The sequence below is a fragment of the Aquarana catesbeiana genome, linkage group LG07 (assembly GCF_042186555.1).
Source record: "Aquarana catesbeiana isolate 2022-GZ linkage group LG07, ASM4218655v1, whole genome shotgun sequence".
Classification (NCBI taxonomy): domain Eukaryota; kingdom Metazoa; phylum Chordata; class Amphibia; order Anura; family Ranidae; genus Aquarana; species Aquarana catesbeiana.
The window spans coordinates 96,424,983-96,443,907 of NC_133330.1; the positions used below are offsets into that span (position 1 = coordinate 96,424,983).

At 44.7% G+C, this 18,925-nt stretch overlaps 1 protein-coding gene across 1 annotated transcript in view; it reads left to right on the forward strand.

The window, feature by feature from the left end:
* Positions 1-18,925, forward strand: part of LOC141103186 (6-phosphofructo-2-kinase/fructose-2,6-bisphosphatase 4-like) — a gene marked incomplete at its 3' end in the record, with an annotated part of 92,736 nt that overhangs the window by 6,577 nt on the left and 67,234 nt on the right. Inside the window, 2 exon segments of the mRNA XM_073592515.1 lie at positions 7,484-7,600; positions 12,982-13,078. Of these exon segments, the coding sequence (XP_073448616.1) occupies positions 7,484-7,600; positions 12,982-13,078 (214 nt within the window).

The following is an 18,925-nucleotide window of genomic DNA, read 5'->3' on the forward strand; positions in this document are numbered from 1 at the left end:
CTATAAATCAAAAAAGACTGAAAATTCGATTAAAAAAAAAAAAAAAAAACTTTGTTTCTGTTAATGTATTGGCAGAGTATTGCACATTATTTACATTGAGCAGCGCTGTGGGCACTAAACATCCAGCCCACAGCGCTGCTGCAATCTCTCCCCCTCTCTCCTTGCACTGTACCGATCGGTACACAGAGGGGACGTTTACATATGATCGCTCCGTCATTTGACGGAACGATCGCGTGGTAAACGGCCATGATCCGCCGAGTCCTCTGGACCCGGCGGTCACGGATCTTCCCGGGTGCGCGCACCATTCTGGCATGACGTCCCACGGACATCCACCCAGAACTAGCCGACCGCGCTGTAGCCATCTTTCGGCTATGACCCGGTCGGCAAGTGGTTAACAGTCGTCTTATCTCTTTAACCACTTCCCGACCGCCGCACGACGATGTACGTCCTAAGTTTGAAGGGGTATATCGTTGTTATGGCAGCAGCTAGCTGCCATAACCCCGGTATCCCCGTTTTCGTGCGGCGGCCGGCTTTCAGATAAAAGTGGTCCCTGCGGCGGATTCGCCGCGAGATCACTTTTATCGGTGGCGGGAGAGGGGGCCCCCCCTCCCGCCGCGATCCGGTGCCCTCCGCCGCTTGGCGGAGGCGATCGCGTCCTGTGCCGTGGTGTGTCTGGAGACGAGTGAGGCCAAGATGGCGCTCACTCGTCTCCATGACACTGCTGGGCGGAAGCGACGTCAAAACGTCACTTCCGTCCACGCCTCTTAAAGGCATATTTTTTCAAATGTCATTTTTCTAAATGACTTTTTTTTTTTTTTTATTGCATTTTAGTGTAAATATGAGATCTGAGGTCTTTTTGACCCCAGATCTCATATTTAAGAGGTCCTGCCATGCTTTTTTCTATTACAAGGGATGTTTACATTCCTTGTAATAGAAATAAAAGTGACACAATTTTTTTTTTTTTTTTTTTTTAAACAGTGTAAAAATAAATAAAATATTGTAAAATAAATAATAAAATTAAAAAAAAAAATTCTTTAAAACCCCCCTGTCCCGACGAGCTCGCACGCAGAAGCGAACGCATACGCGAGTAGCGCCCGCATATGAAAACGGTGGTCAAACCACACATGTGAGGTATCGCCGCGACCGGTAGAGCGAGAGCAATAATTCTAGCCCTAGACCTCCTCTGTAGCGCAAAATATGCAACCTGTAGAATTTTTTAAACGTCGCCTATGGAGATTTTTGAGGGTAAAAGTTTGACGCCATTCCACGAGCGGCGCAATTTTCAAGCATGACATGTTGGGTATCAATTTACTTGGCGTAACATTATATTTCACAATATAAAAAAAAATTGGGATAACTTTACTGTTTTATTTTTTTATTCAAAAAAGTGAATTTTTTCCAAAAAAAAGTGCGCTTATAAGACCGCTGCGCAAATACGGTGCAAAAAAAAGTATTGCAATGACCGCCGTTGTATTCTCTAGGGTGTTAGAAGAAAAACCATATATAATGTTTGGGGGTTCTAAGTAATTTTCTAGCAGAAAAACCTGTTTTAAACATGTAAACACCTAAAATCCAAAACGAGGCTGGTCTTAGGCTGGGTTCACACTGGTCCGACAAACGCTCCGACATTGGGAGCTCATGTCGCATGACGTGTGAAATTTAATGTTTCCCTATGGGAGCCGTCCTAACTGGTCCGACACAAGTCGTTCCGACTTTAGAAATGCTCCCTGTACTACTTTTGTCCGACTTTGATCCTACTTCAGCCTATTGACTATCATTGAAGTCGGATCAAAGTCGGATTGCCGTCTTGCATGATCCGACTTCGGCACGCGACTTGTGCTCAGATGTTCTTGAGGGGGAACTCCGCGCCAAATTTTAAATAAAAAACCGGCATGGGTTCCCCCTCCAGGAGCATACCAGGCCCTTGGGTCTGGTATGGACCTTGAGGGGAACCCCCTACGCCGATAAAAACGGCGTGGGGGTCCCCCCCAATCCATACCAGACCCTTATCCGAGCACGCAGCCCGGCCGGACAGGAATGGGGGTGGGGACGAGCGAGCGCCCCCCCCCCCTCCTGAACCGTACCAGGCCGCATGCCCTCAACATGGGGGGGTTGGTGCCTTGGGGGAGGGGGCGCGCTGCGGCCCGCCACCCCAAAGCACCTTGTCCCCATGTTGATGAGGACAAGGGCCTCTTCCCGACAACCCTGGCCGTTGGTTGTCGGGGTCTGCGGGCGGAGGGCTTATCGGAATCCAGGAGCCCCCTTTAATAAGGGGGCCCCCAGATCCCGGCCCCCCACCCTATGTGAATGAGTATGGGGTACATGGTACCCCTACCCATTTACCTAGGGAAGTGTCAATAAAAAAAACCACAGTACACAGGTTTCAAAATTAATTTATTGGGCAGCTCCGGTATCTTCTTCCGACTTCTCCCGGTGTTCCGCCTCTTCTCCTGGGCCCCGCCGCTATCTTCTTCCAGCTCTATTGCCAGCGAGGGGCCCGGTCTGCTGCCGCTGTCTTCTCGCCGCTGTCTCGCCGCTTCTTCTCTTCATCTCTTCTTCCGATGTTGACACGACGCTCTCCCCGGCTGGAATGCTCTCTGTGCGCTCTGCTCTGACTTATATAGGCGGTGACCCCGCCCCCTTATGCCGTCACAGTCTCTGGGCATGCTGGGACTGTGACGTTTTAGGGGGCGTGGTCATCCATGTTGAGGGCATGCGGCCTGGTACGGTTCAGGAGGGGGGGGGGCGCTCGCTCGTCCCCACCCCCATTCCTGTCCGGCCGGGCTGCGTGCTCGGATAAGGGTCTGGTATGGATTGGGGGGGACCCCCACGCCGTTTTTATCGGCGTAGGGGGTTCCCCTCAAGGTCCATACCAGACCCAAGGGCCTGGTATGCTCCTGGAGGGGGAACCCATGCCGGTTTTTTATTTAAAATTTGGCGCGGAGTTCCCCCTAAAGATTCATACCAAACACAGTGCGGGCATTGGCGGGGATCCAAATCGGATCCCCGTTCATTGAAAGTCGGACACATGCCGGCTTCATGTCGCAGGGCAAAGTCGGATCCAAAGTAGGACGGCTGTCGTGTCGCACCAGTGTGAACCCAGCCTCAAAGTGGTTAAAGTGTTATTAAACCCACAATGGTAAAATCAGTCTGTATATGCAGTAAAGCAGGGGCAGGCAACCTTAAAGAGGTAGAGATCTACCTGAACAACATGGGATGAGTCAAAGGTCACCGGGCACAGTGTGCCTGCTCACACCTGATTTAAACTTTTAATTGCCGTAATACCATGTCTCCAATTTCGTGCATTGCATGGCACTCATGGGTTTAAATCAGGTGATGAGGAGGCAACGTATCGCCTCCTCACCACCTGTCAAACGCACTGGGATCCTTTTTCAGAGGAGCAGCAGTGCTTACTGCATTTGTGAATAATGCCCTTAGTTGCATTTGGCAGCAGCACCCAAGGGGTTAACTGACACTTACCTGCAAATGAATCCATCTTCGCTCGTCTTCCTTCCGGGGCCATGGACTCCGGCTGTGTGACTGGCTGGAGCCGCCGATCAAGGCACCCGCTCCTGAAGAAACGTCACGGGCAGCTGTTCCTTCAGAGCACCTGCGCCAATGACCTAATCGGCAAAGTATACAGTAAATATCTCCTAAACTGCCCATGTTTAGGAGATATTTACAGTACCTATAGGTACAAATTACACAGGGAGGTTTACAACCTCTTTAAGGGGTTAATCGTCAGCATTGTGTAAAAAGGCTGTTTGATCCTGTCTTCTCTGATCCTCTCCTTACTCCACTTCACCAATCCATCTCCTGATAGTACAGAGCCTTTGGAGTTATTCTGCACATTATTATTATTATTATTATTATTATTATTATTATTATTATTATTATTACTTGTATAGCGCCGTCAATTTACGCAGCGCTTTACATATACATTGTACATTCACATCAGTCCCTACCCTCGAGGAGCTTACAACCTAAGGTCCCTAACTCACATTCATATACTAGGGCCAATTTAGACAGAAGCCAATTAACCTACCAGCATGTCTTTGGAGCGGGAGGAAACCGGAGTACCTGGAGGAAACCCACGCAGGCACAGGGAGAACATGCAAACTCCAGGCAGATGGTGTCGTGTTTTGAGATTCGAACCAGTGACCCTTTTTTTTTTTACTGCTAGGCGAGAGTGCTACCCACTACACCGTTGTGCCGCCCCACATGCTCAGTTTGGTGTGTATTGCTAGAGAGGTAGGGTGTTTTTTGTTTTTAAATTTTTTTTTTTTTTTCTCCTTTGTGAGAGTGGATGTGATCAGCACTGTCCAGACAGAGGGCAGCCTCATATGACAATCGGGGGAGAATGAAAACTCCTCGTACAAGCTTTAACCAGACACTGATAAAAGTCACAAGACTGCTAATATACTGCTGATGAGCAGATATTTAGCAGTTTATATTTACTAAAATAATTGCATTTCAATGTTCTGTGTACGGTGGGAGACCAGATATAGTGAATGCAGGGTCGTGGCCTACGCGTTTCGTGGGAGGTCCTGCTTCATCAGGGCCTTGAGATAGCACAAATTTTGTACAAATACTTTAATAACCTATGAATAAGAGGTTGACGGAATTATAGATGGATATTTATATTTTGATCATCACTGACTATATAGACAAAGGGTTTAGCAGCTTCATAATAACTCAAATGACATTACAATATATTATAAAGCTAAATAAATGAGAGAAGTTGCGCTAGAATAGTCCCGATTGATGAATCAGGATAATTGATTTAACAACATGATGATATGCTTCCATAGTTGAAAATGGTGGGATAAGTCCTTATGATACTGACACCACAGTGATCCACTCCAAGAAGTGCACCACCACCTTAAGAAAAACTTGCTTACCGGATAGCAAGCAAAACCAGGCATGTGGCTATAGCCCAGCCAAGGCCTTTACTTGCACAGAAGATCTTAGGAGTAAATGACACTAGATAGATGGCTGCAATGGTTTCTCACACACCGGCACCACTGTAAAGTCCGTGATCTCCTTCAGCAAAGGACCCAAAAAGAGAAACTAACCATAGCGTAATAGTGCCTAACATTGTTTTTTTTTTTTTTTAATTTGTAAGAAAAAAGCACTGCGCTTACCTAAGTAGGTTTAAAATCGCCATAATAGAGCTGGCCGGCTTGCAACAAACACCTGTCCTCCTAGTAAGACAGCATGGTGATGTCAACGTGACGTCAGGGGGGGGGGGGGGGACAGGCAGCGTATTGGTGCAATACCTCTTTCTGAGTCGTGTGCTGAACCACAAACGCCTTTCCCTCACAACTGGAAAGGGCATCACAGGTGCATTTTGTGAATATAAATCTACAAATCACTAAATAAAAGGCAATGGTGACATCTATCCACCAAAAACCTCCCTATAAATCAAAGTGCCAAAAAACATAAAAGCATAACCTAATAAAAAAAACCCACTTCATTTCGTTAGGCCAGTCACAGATTAACAAGTGAGTTGTACAAGTGAATAAACCTTAATATTAATTATAGAGGACTGTGATTCACCATATAGATCGATAAATATGTGAGTTATATACTTTATATACCCTAAATCTTTAAAATTTTATATATTACCAATTTTAATTAAAAAAAAATCATAATCTACTCTACATACCGCTAGTGTAGAGTAAATAAAATAAATTAAATATCCCACCACATGCCCAAAATTATTTATAAATAACTATACTACTCAGAATAGTGCTAAATGAATGAATAATTAATACTAGAACCAGTAACCTTCATGGCTATTAATAATCAAATTTCACAAATATACTAAAATTTATTGATATATTATAAATAAATAAAAAGACGTATTATTAAAAATTATGTATTAACTTTTAAAATAAATTCTTATAATTGGACCCACACATGTGACTCAGATCAAGTTTACACTAGTGGCCATTAAGAATTATTTATAAAGGCATTTAAATTAACGTCTATAGCTCATAGGTCTTGAGCTTATGGATCCAGGACATTTCCAACTTAGATATTTCCCTCACTAGTGAACTACCCCTCCAGTTGGGACTGAATTCATCTATGCCCAAAAAAAGGGTTTTGGAAGGATCATTTATTATGTACAAATAATGCTTAGACACGGAGTGGTTCCTAAATCCAGTTATAATATTAGTGATGTGTTCATTAAGATGAACCTGTAGGGGACCTTTGGTCCTCCCCTAAATATTGAAAACACATGGGCACTGCCATAAATAAACCACCCCCACTGTTGAACAGGTAATAAACGGTTTAATCGTATGTTGCATCTGAGTGCTGGTGGAAACAAAGCTAGTAGTTCTTCTATGAGCACAACTGCTCAGAGAACACACCCTACACCTCTTATATTGGTAGAAACCAGTTAGTTGATTAAAGAAACAAATTTTATTCTGGGGGGGTTCAAGATATTGGGGGGCCACTCTATTCCTTAACGAGAAATCCCCTTTAAAACGCCATCTGTGGTTTATCAGGTAACACTGCCTTCAGTACTCTATCGTTGTTCACAATATCCCAATGCCTAGAAATTATTTATACAAAAATATATGAGAGAGAAAAGGCTTAAAGATTTGCTTAATACTCCTATGTTGCAAATAGGTGGTCACGAAAGGAAACCGCCTGAGGGAAAAGACCCATGTGTACCTGGTGGCCTATCAAGGCGCAAGTCTTCTCTATTCATAACTTTCACAGATTCCAATGTAGTAGTCAGACTCACTGGTATAGCCCTTTTCCAAAAACCTACTTGTTAGGATCTCGGCCTGTGCAAGAAATTCATCTGGATCTGAGAAATTCCTTTTACGCCTCATATATTGGCTCTTTGGAACCGGCTTAAGCCAGGGACCATAGTGGCAACTATCCACAGGAATATGAGTTCCTGTCAGTGGGCTTGAAGAAAGTTGACATATCCAATCTATCCCCTTTTGACAGCGATCTTAAGATCCAGAAAGTTAATCTCGGATTGTCTCGTAACTTAAGTGTATCCCCCTATGATTGACATTTAAGGATGCAATAAATGCCTGTAATTCTGAGCTATCGCCATCCCATAGGACGAGGATGTCGTCAATATACCTTGCCCACAAGACTAATTGAGTTCTATCCTGGGCATAGATGACATCCTCCTCCCACTTGGCCATAAAAAAGATTGGCCATGCTCGGGGCATACTTAGCCCCCATTGCAACTCCTCTGTCTTGACGAAAAAACTGGTTGTCAAACCAGAAGTGCCTGCTTGGTATAGGTTTTAGGTAGTAAAATTATAATGTTAGGAAGGAGACTGAAACAGGCAACGAACCGGTCTTTCTCTTTGGAAACAAAAATGTCTTTCTAATAAAAATAATGAAAAAAAGCACTTTGACTTTTTGACATTCGTTTTAATGTTTTAACTTAGTTTTTCATATGCATTTTTGTCTTTTACCCTAAAATCTATTTTTTTATTTATTGCAGTATGCATGACCAATTGTCCTACGGTCATTGTGATGGTTGGTCTCCCTGCACGGGGCAAGACTTATATCTCCAAGAAACTGACCCGCTACTTGAACTGGATTGGGGTACCAACCAAAGGTAGGTATTAACCAGATTTTTGTTGAAGATTGTGTATTTGCATTGCAAATTTTCCAGTGAAAAGCTACTCTCAAACCTAGTACAAGTACAGTGTAATTGGATACAGAAGAAATGTTGAAATGTGTACATTAATTCTCCTAAACCCACATGGTCATTCGTGCTACACATGCTATATCTTAAGTGTCTGCTGACTTTGGAAAACTGTAAGGGTCCATTCACACGGGCTTGTCCGTGTACAGACTCCGCTTAGCAGGGATCGATCCGCTGAGCAGGTGGATGGCAGGTCCGTCTCCCCTCACTGTGTGGAGATGGACCTGTCAAAACCCTGCTGTCCTCTATGGAGAACGGATTACAACGTACCGCCTATCCGTTTTCATCCGTTTTTCCAGACGGATGGAAAATAGGGTTTCCATCTGTCCTGGATTTCACGGATCAGATATCAGCGAACACGTCACTGCTGACATCCGCCGCTCCATAGCGCTGAATGGAGCGTCCGATCAGGTCCGCCTGAAAAATTGACAGGCGGACCTGATCGAAAAACCAGTGTGAAAGGGCCCTAAGGGAGGAAGGAGAAGAGGTTGTCACCTAGGCTGCTGTCTTGATTTGAACTATGTACAGGTCTTCCTCTATATTCATCTACATTACTTGTGGGGAAGTGAATTGGTAGTTTGGTTGATTTGGGGATACAATTTTGTGCTTTTAGTTCAGCTCACTTAGACCCCTTTCACACTGGGCGTTCTTCAGGCGCTTTTGGGCTAAAAATAGCGCCTTAAAAAATAGCACCTTTAAAAACAGCTCCCTTGCTGTCCCAGTGTGAAAGCCCATTAGCCCTGTTATAGCAGCGCTTTTTGGTCGCTAGCGGGGCGATTTAAATCCCTACTAGCGGCCGAGGAAAGGGTTAAAAGCGGCCAAAAAGGGCCGCTGACGAAAGTGCTTTGCAGGCGCTTTGGCAGCAGTGCCCATTGATTTCAATGGCAGGGGCGGTATACACCGCTCTCGCACCGCCCCAAAGATGCTGCTTGCAGGTCTTTTTTTTTTTTTTTTTTCGTGTCCTGCATGCGCACTCCCACTGTGTGAAAGCACTTGGGCTTTCACACTAGGGCTGCAGAAGAGGCAGTTTATAGGTGCTTTTCAGGCGCTATTTTTAGCACAAAAAAACGCCTGTAAAACGCTTCAGTATGAAAGTAGCCTTAGGGCACTTTCACACTGTGCCCGGGTGTGGGCGTTAAAGCACCGCTATTTTTAGCGTCACTTTTTGGGTGCTAGTGGGGCGCTTTTAACTCCCACTAGTGGCCAAAAAAGGGTTAAAAGCGCCTCTGCCCATTGATTTAAATGGGCAGGGGTGCTTTAGGAGCGGTGTATAACACCGCTCCTAAAGCACCTCGAAGATACGCTGACTTTTTTTTTTTTAAAGTGTCCTGCCAGCGCATTGCTCCAGTGTGAAAGCCCTGGTGCTTTCACACTGGAGTGAAGTGATAGGAGAGGCGCTATGTGCGTGTGTGAGTGTGAAAGTGGCCTTAGCACTAGAAATAGCATCTAAACGCCTGAAAACCGCCTCCCATTTCAGTGTGACTTTTCACACTGGGGCGGCGCTCTTGCGGGATGTTGGGAAAAGTCCTGCAAGCAGCATCTTTGGGAAGGTATGGGAGCCTGAAAAGTGCTTTAGAAGTGGCGGACGGGCTAGCGGCCGAAAAGTGCTGCTTAAACAGCGCTAAAGTGCCGCTAAAACGAGCTCAGTGTGAAGCTGGCCTTAGAAGCGCCTCAGCATGAAAGGGGTCTAAAAGTGACAAGGATCGATCCGAGTGGAAGTTTATTAAAAAAAAAAAAAAAAAAAAAAAATCATACTTGCCTCCACTGTGCAGCTCGTTTTGTACAGACTGGCCCCGATCGTCTATTTCTGGGGTCCCCCGGGTGGCTCTCGTGGCTCCCCCCCCCCCCCCCCCCACATCAGATAACCCCCTAGGAGAAGCGCTCTCCTGGGGGGGGTTACCTTGCGTGTACGCTCCCAAGTCCAGCATTTGCGTCCATAGCCCCGAATGCTGTACTTGGCCCCGGCGCCCGCGTCATTGGATTTGATTGACAGCAGCAGGAGTCAATGGCTGCGCTGCTATCAATCTATCCAATTAAGAGACGGGACCCCCTGGAGAAAGCGCGTCCTCGCCAAGAGAAATACGGTGCTCAGGTAAGTAAAACGGGGGGGGGCTGATCACTGCCAGGTGTTTTTTCACCTTAAGAACTAAGGTCTGAGCGACTCTCGGTTCATTCATAGAATAAAGGAGGTGAATCAAGCACACACTTGCTCGTGAAACAAGCAGCAGAACAGGGAGAAGCACAGAGTTGGGTTGGATAATTGGGTGGCTGCAACATCAAATACCTAGCATTGAAAGTAAACAAGCATGGTGCACCAACAAATATGATTTTTGCCTTAGGCCAGCCATACATGGTTTGAATCTCGGCTGGTTTCTGAACATTTGAACCATTAATGGGCATGTTGAATGTACCAAGTTAATCGATCAATTTGGGTACAGCCAGCCTGGCGGATTCACTTTCAAATATCGCAAGCAGCTACTATAGCCGCGAACGATAATCGTGGCCTTCTGGCGGGGATGACAATAGCTCGGCAGAAGGGATTCCCCTGTCAGTGCTATCTGTGCTGATGGGGGAAATCGTGCAAATTTCTTTCCTGCAACCCGTGGCTGCAGGAAAGAAAACGCACAGTCTGTGTAGACCAGCCAAAAGGTTAATGAGGCAGTGCAAAGGGCAGAGGTTATGTGCAACTTGCCATCCAAATTTTTTTTGGAGTTGCTTCACTTTGTACATTGTTCTTTGCCTTATTCTGATAGTTATCTGTTTATGTATTTTGAGAAAGCAGAAGATCTGAGCTTGCATGATCTTTGGAATACAGTGGAATGTTTATCTTTATTACAGGCCTTTTTGTCATGTTTTATCTCAGCAACTCGATTTCTATAAAGTTGTACACTTTGTAAATTGGGTAATACAACATAAAAAATCCTGTACACGTGGCGATCTTAGGGTAAGGGTAACATCTAGATTTGTAATTTTGTTTGCCAGATTCTGCTTCATGCATAAGTTAAAACAAAAAACTACGGCTGGCTGCTTACCTTGGGACATTGGACGTCATTTGTTAGTGCCTGAGATAAGACTACTGTGAGCTGTCTGTAGCATCCACTGAGACTATCCCTTTTTATCCAGAAGCGTTACTTGAAAAATTAGTTTAATGCGGAGTGGCTATTACCTGATGTATACAGGCAGTGTAAAAAAAAAAAAATAGTCGCATTGACAAATGAGGCACCTTGTTAACTTCACAGCAATGTACATATAGCAGTAATAGCAATTTCTTCTGTCTTCAGGGATCTTGGGAGTTAGGGGAATGCAGATTAAATGTATAAAATCAGATTTGAGTGTTTTGAAGGGAGTTTATAAATGCTTCATCAGTTAATTAATCCATTGAGCAAGTATGCAGTCAGGTATCCTAACACTTCCCATGTATGTGGTGTGTTTTTTGTTAATCTTTTTTTGATCAGTTAATACTGAAAGCAGCCATGTAATGCAGGGTGTACATTCGCTCGGAGAGCTGTATAATGGGAAATTACCTCAGTTTCCAAAGTCGCACTTGGTCACACCATAGTTCACCTTCAATGCTGGTCCATCTTTATGATGACTGGCCTCAGTGAGCTACGGATGAGGGCTTAGCTGAAAGTGGCTGCAGGAACTGCGTTATGGCTTTTACCTGGACTTTGGGGCTCTACAAAGGATGTGGCCATAAGTGCAGGTATGTATGTTCTGCATTACAAGGCTATGTGCCTTAGATGAATCTTGCCCTCTATATCTCTCGTGCTTTCTCTCCTGCTGCAGCTCCTCATGCAGCTTTTGGATTGCTCATGCAGCCGTGGATTCCTCAGCAAGATGGAAAACTTTAGTTCACAGTCTGTTAGACCTTTTTTAGCTATGGCCTTGCAGATGCACTTCTCCAAATCTCCAGGATGAAACTATCCACATGAACTAAGCTTAAATCTGCTCCCCCCTTCTAGATCCTATTCAAACTGCCCTGTAGAAGGAAGATGCCAATGTGACAATGGCTGCAATGCCTGAGCGGAGATGCCCCCCATAGACCTATTATGGGGCCCCCATTGTAGGATATCTCTCCCCTCTAAGCTGCTGACAGGAAGCTGATTACATGACCGGTTCGCTCAGAGAATATGCAAGTATAAGCATCCTCTTTCTACAGGGTAGTTGGAGTAGGATTTAGAAGGGGATGTGGGGGCAGTTTTAAGCTTGGATAGTAGTGGACTTCCACTTTAAATGCTGGTCAGCTGTGCTCCCATGCAAGATACTTTCAGCGTTCTACCCTTTTGAAGGTGGATATCTGTTTTGCTCCTACTTAAATACACCAAGGAGATCACCAGGGGTAAGAATGCTCCTTCCCCAGAAAGAGGGCTCACACCTACCAGCAGGAGTTCTACTCCTGACATGAAGTTTCCTTTTTGTCTTTAGTCTTTCAATGCCAAGTCCAAGATATCAATGTATTTTCATAAATAATATGGCCCACCAAACTGGTCCCAAGACCTTATCCTGATGATGGGATGCCTCACTTTTGGAAGTCTGTCAAACTTCTCAACCTTCTTGGCCCTTTCAGAAAATTTACAGGTGGATGTTTTCAGTCATCAGCATCTTGATTTGGGGTATGGGCTCTCCATCCAGAGCTCTTTCAGACCCCTTTGCCCACAAGAGGTGGATACTAGATGTGGATCTTCTGGTGTCCAGATTAAAAAAAAAAAAAAAAAAAGATAATTTTGTCACCCAGTCCAGGGACCCTCTGGCCTTAGCAGTGGGATGCTTGTGTGAGACTGTGGGACTGGTTCAGCTTGATCTGTGCTTTTCAGCTCTCCTACATTCTCCCTTTCCTACCTTTCGAGATGGAGGGCATTCAGTGATTCTTATCTTATTGAATTGGCCCAGGAAGATGTGGTACTGAGACATACTTGGACTCTTGGCAGAGACTCCATAAATCTGGATCTCTTGGTCCTTCTGTCTCAAGGACCAGTGTTCCATGGCTTGGCTGTTAAAACCACAGTCCTGAAAACTCCTACAAGCTTTAACCTAACACTGATAGAAGTCCTAAGACTGCTATATACTGCTGATTAGAAAAGGTATTTAGCACTTTTTATTTACTAAAACAATTGCATTTCCATGTTCTGTGTACTGTGGGAGACCAGATATAGTGAATGCAGGGTCCTGGACTTAGTAACACTTTAAAGAGCCTTTGTCCTCTACTATACGACTAGGAAAGTGTTTAATATGTTTGACTGAATAGTAAAAGAATTGCTTGATTACATTTTTTTTTTTTTTTTTAATTCCAGTGTTCAATGTCGGTCAGTACCGCAGGGATCTTGTGAAGAGTTTCAGTTCTTTTGAATTTTTCCTTCCAAACAATGAAGAGGGACAGAAGATAAGGAAGTGAGTATTATGATCAGTTTATGGTATAAAGAAATATAATTTGTGATTATGTTACATCAGCAGACAGATAATGCTAAAATATTTCAGGGCCCATATTTTAAAACAAGCTTGTTATAAGAGAAACCTGGGGCGCCCTTTGTTGATCTTCTGAATTTCTAATTGCCTGCCTGTAGAACTGACTTTCTTGCTTTCTATGTCTCTGGAACAAGTATGCAAATTGGAAAAACTGTCTCTACTGTGACATCTGCAACTCACATTTGACACAGTTCCCCATAAACGTTTACTGTACAAAGTAAGGTCAGTTGGCATGGACCATAGGGTGAGTACATGGATTGAAAACTGGCTACAAGGGCAAGTTCAGAGGGTGGTGATGAATGGGGATTACTCCGAATGGTCAGAGGTGGGTAGTGGGGTCCTCCAGGGTTCTGTGCTGGGACCAGTCCTATTTTGTTCATAAACGACCTGGAGGATGGGGTAAACAGTTCAATCTCTGTATTTGTGGACGATACTAAACTAAGCCCCCCTCACTACACGCAGGATTAGGCCCCGACTGCTACAACCCTGGCAAACAGATGACACCAGAAGTCTCAGAAAACGTAGCCGCGCTCTTGAGCGCCTGTGGCATAAGACTAAGAGCCAGGAAGACTTCACACAATATAAATCTGCCCTCCTGAAATACTACTCCTGCCTTCACACTGCCAAACAGACCTACTTTATCACACTCATCAACACCTTCTCATCCAGTCCACGTCAACTCTTCTCTATCTTCAACACTCTACTCTGTCCTCCACTGCCTCCACCCACCAACTCACTCACTGCCCAGGAGATTGCCAATCACTTCAAAACTAAGATTGATACAATTCACGAGGAGATCGCCAATGCGCAAAAACCTCCCCCATGCAACACCCCATGTCCACAGATACAATCATTACTTCCCTCATTCAACCCTGCTACTACTACTGAGGTTGCTAAACTTTTATCTAGCACTCATCTAACCACTTGCCCCCTGGATCCTGTTCCCTCGCAAATGCTACGCTCACCCTCTGACTCGATTCTACGCTCTCTAACTCACATTTTCAACCTCTCCCTCTCTTGTGGCATCTTCCCAAACTCTCTAAAACATGCGCTAGTCACCCCCATACTAAAAAAGCCCTCACTGGATCCCACCAGTCTCAACAACTTACGTCCCATCTCCTTACTCTCCTTCTCCTCCAAACTTCTTGAAAGACTGGTCTACAACCAACTAAGCGACCATCTGACCATGAATAAACTTCTTGATCCCCTTCAGTCCGGTTTTCGCCCTCAACACTCCACGGAAACTGCTCTCCTTAAACTCTCAAATGACCTACTAATGGCTAAAGCCAATGGACACTATTCTGTACTACTTCTCCTGGATCTCTCTGCTGCCTTTGACACAGTGGACCACCCCCTCCTCCTCCAAAAAACTCCACTCCTTTGGTCTCCGTGACTGTACTCTTCGCTGGTTCTCATCCTACCTATCCCACCGCTCCTTCAGTGTCACTTACAACTCTACTTCCTCCTCTCCTCTTCCTTTTTCCGTTGGGGTCCCCCAAGGTTCTGTTCTCGGACCTCTCCTTTTCTCAATCTACACCACCTCCTTGGGTCAGTTGATTGCCTCCCACGGCTTTAAATATCATCTCTACGCTGATGACACCCAAATCTATCTCTCCACCCCCCAGCTCTCTCCATCTGTCTCCTCACGCATTACCAACTTACTAGCAGACATATCAGCCTGGATGTCACATCACTTTTTCAAACTCAACCTATCCAAAACCGAGCTCATGATATTTCCTCCCTCAGGTGCCACTTCCCCTGATCTCCCTGTCAAGATCAACGGCTCAACTATCAACCCATCTCCCCACGCCAAGGTCCTAGGTGTAATCCTGGACTCTGAACTAACCTTTCGACCCCACATTCTATCACTATCCAAAGCTTGCCGCCTCTGTCTTCGCAACATCTCCAAGATACGCCCCTTCCTAACCAATGACACCACAAAGCTTCTAATCCACTCCCTGGTCATCTCCCGCCTTGACTACTGCAACTCCCTCCTCATTGGTTTACCTCTAAATAGGCTATCCCCACTTCAGTCCATCATGAACGCTGCAGCCAGGCTCATCCACCACACAAACCGCTCAGCGTCTGCTACACCCCTCTGCCAATCCCTCCATTGGCTGCCACTCAGTCACCGAATTAAATTCAAGATATTAACTATAACTTACAAAGCCATCCACAACCTGGCCCCTAGCTACATCTCTAACCTAGTCACAAAATACCAACCTAATCGTTCTCTTCGCTCCTCCCAAGACCTCCTGCTCTCAAACTCCCTTGTCACCTCATCCCATGCTCGCCTCCAGGACTTCTCCAGAGCCTCCCCCATCCTCTGGAATGCTCTACCCCAATCCGTCCGATTTTCTCCTACTTTATCCACTTTCAGACGATCCCTGAAAACTCATCTCTTCAGAGAAGCCTATCTGGCCCCCACCTAACAACTGTACATTTATCTTCTCAATCAGCACATCACCCACAGTTATTACCTCTTGTATCTCTTGACCTTCCCTCTTAGATTGTAAGCTCTAAGGAGCAGGGCCCTCTGATTCCTACTGTATCAAATTGTATTGTATTTGTACTGTCTACCCTCAAGTTGTAAAGCGCTACGTAAACTGTTGGCGCTATATAAATACTGTATAATAATAAAAAATAATAATAATAAGCAGGGCAATAACCTCTCCACAGCATGTGGAAACCTTACAAAAAGATCTGAACAAATTAATGGGGTGGGCAAATACATGGCAAATGAGGTTTAATGTAGAAAAATGTAAAATAATGCATTTGGGTGGCAAAAATATGAATGCAATCTATATACTGGGGGGGAGAACCTCTGGGGGACTCTAGGATGGAAAAGGACCAGGGGTCCTAGTAGATGATAGGCTCAGCAATGGCATGCAATGCCAAGCTGCTGCTAACAAAGCAAACAGAATATTGGCATGCATTAAAAAGGGAATCAACTCCAGAGATAAAACGATAATTCTCCTGCTCTACAAGACTCTGGTCCGGCCGCACCTAGAGTATGCTGTCCAGTTCTGGGCACCAGTCCTCAGGAAGGATGTACTGGAAATTAAGTGAGTACAAAGAAGGACAACTAAGCTAATAAAGGGTCTGGAGGATATTAGTTTTGAGGAAAGGTTTTGCGCACTGAACTTATTCTCTCTGGAGAGGAGACACTTGAGGGGGGATATGACTTCAATTTATAAATACCGTACTGGTGACCCCACAATAGGGATAAAACTTTTTCGCGGAAGGGAGTTTAACAAGACACGTGGCCACTCATTAAAATTAGAAGAAAAGAGGTTTAACCTTAAACTACGTAGAGGGTTCTTTACTGTAATGCCCTGTACACATGGTCAGACTTTTTTTCGGACATTCCGACAAAATCCTAGAATTTTTTCCGACGGATGTTGGCTCAAACTTGTCTTGCATACACTCGGTCACACAAAGTTGTCGGAAAATCCGATCGTTCTAAACGCGGTGACGTAAAACACGTACGTCGGGACTATAAACGGGGCAGTGGCCAATAGCTTTCATCTCTTTATTTATTCTGAGCATGCGTGGCACTTTGTCCGTCGGATTTGTGTACACACGATCGGAAATTCCGACAACGGATTTTGTTGTCGGAAAATTTTATATCCTGCTTTCAAACTTTGTGTGTCGGAAAATCCGATGGAAAATGTGTGATGGAGCCTGCACGCGGTCGGAATTTCCGACAACAAGGTCCTATCACACATTTTCCATCAGAAAATCCGACCGTGTGTACGGGGCATAAGAGCGGCAAGGATGTGGAATTCCCTTCCACAGGCGGTGGTTTCAACGGAGGGCACCGATTAGTTTAAAAAAACTATTAGATAAGTACCTGAACATCCACAACATACAGGGATATACAATGTAATACTGACATATAATCACACACATAGGTTGCACTTGTGTCTTTTTTTCAACCTCACCTACTATGTAATCTCTTGCTGCATGTTTATTTTCTGTCAACTCTGAAATGACTAAAGCCAGAGACAACCTGGAAACCAGTATTTTGCAGCAAGAGGTGAACCATTGCAACCCAATATATCATTTTTAAAACCACCTATGGATGTTTACCAACCACAAACTACTATGGAATTGGGAAAGCTTGATTAGAAATTTGAAAGTCTAATGATGGTGTCATACTTTTTTTCTCTATAATGCTGAATACAAATACATTGATTCTTTATACTGGTGAATTTCAATTTCTTGTGTGGTTTTAGAAATGTTCTACATAAATGATTGGGCAGGTCTGTGCACTCAAAATCGATTTTGAAAGACTATGCTCTGTATTGGAAAGAGTCCTGTTAAAAACCTTCATCTTCCCCCTCCTCCCCTTTTTTTTGGGAGAGAAATGTTGTCCCATTCTTCCATAATATAGCATTCTGACTGTTGAACAGTCCTGAATCTTCTTTGGCACATCTAGAAACAAAAAATATGACAAATTTTCAATAGGTGAAAGGTCTGGAATACAGAGGCAAGCTAGTTAAGTACCTGAACTCCCCTACTGCGAAGCCTTGCTGTTGTCATAGATGCGATTTAGCATTGTTCTGCTGAAAAGTGCAAGGCCTTCCCTGAAAAATACATTGTCTGGATGGGAGCATATGCTGCTCTAAAACCTGGATATATATTTCAGCATTGGTAGTGCCTTTCCAGATGTGCAAGCTGCCCATTCTGTATGCATTAATGCACCCACATATGATCAGAGATGCAGACTCTGAACGCTGGCAACAATCCGAAAGGCCCCTCTACTCTTTCGTCCAGAAGACGTGGCGTCCATGGTTGTCAAAAATGCCAAATTTTGGATTTGTCTGACCACAGAACAGTTTTTCTCCTTGTAACTGACAATTTTTAAATTTAGCCTTGGCCTAGAGGAGATTGTGGCGTTCATGGATAACGTTCAGATATGGTTGCTTCTTTGTATGATAGAGCTTTGGCTGGTATTTTTGGATGGCACAGCAAACTGTGTTCAGGCAGTAATTTTTGGAAGTATTCCTTTGCCTATGTGGTGATGTCCATCATGCCTGTCTTTTAATGCAGTGCTGTCTGGAGGTCCTGAACACCATGGGCATCCAATATTGTGTTTTGGCCTTGTCCCTTGTGCACAGAAATTTCTCAAGATTGCCATGGAGGACACAGCCTGTGTGTAACGTATGCGTTTGCTGCAGAGCACTTTAAGTCCAGGGTCATGGTTGAACCCTCTCCCACAAGATTATCATCATGGTCTGAGGCAAGGAAATGTAATTCCAGAAAGTACTCCTTGGGATGAATTCTGTCCTTTTTTTCTAGTCTTCTCCAAAGACCCCCTTGCCTCTCACTCCTTAGTGGGGGGCCTTCATACTGGGTGCTTCACACATTTCCCTGTACTCCTCCCAGTGACCATGTTGGATCCCAACCTGGTTCTGTTGGTTCTTCAAAACCCGCCCTTTGAAGCTATCAGGGAAATTCCTTTGTCTATTCTTACAGGGTTGCCTTTCTTGATGCTATCACCTCTGCAAGGCTGGTTTGAGTTGGCATCTTAACCTGTACCGAACACATTTTTTGTGGCACAGCAGCGACAAGGTTGCATTGAGGTCCAAGGCCTCTTTTCCTCTGAAGGTAGTTTCTTCCTTTCACCCTAACTAGGACTTTTATTCTCCATTTTCTATGTCCTGCTCCATGATGTCCAAAGGGGATTTCCCTCCATTGTCTTGATGTGGTACATGCTGTCTGAGTGTACCTCACAGCTTCAGCTTCCTTCAGACATTCTTTGTCATT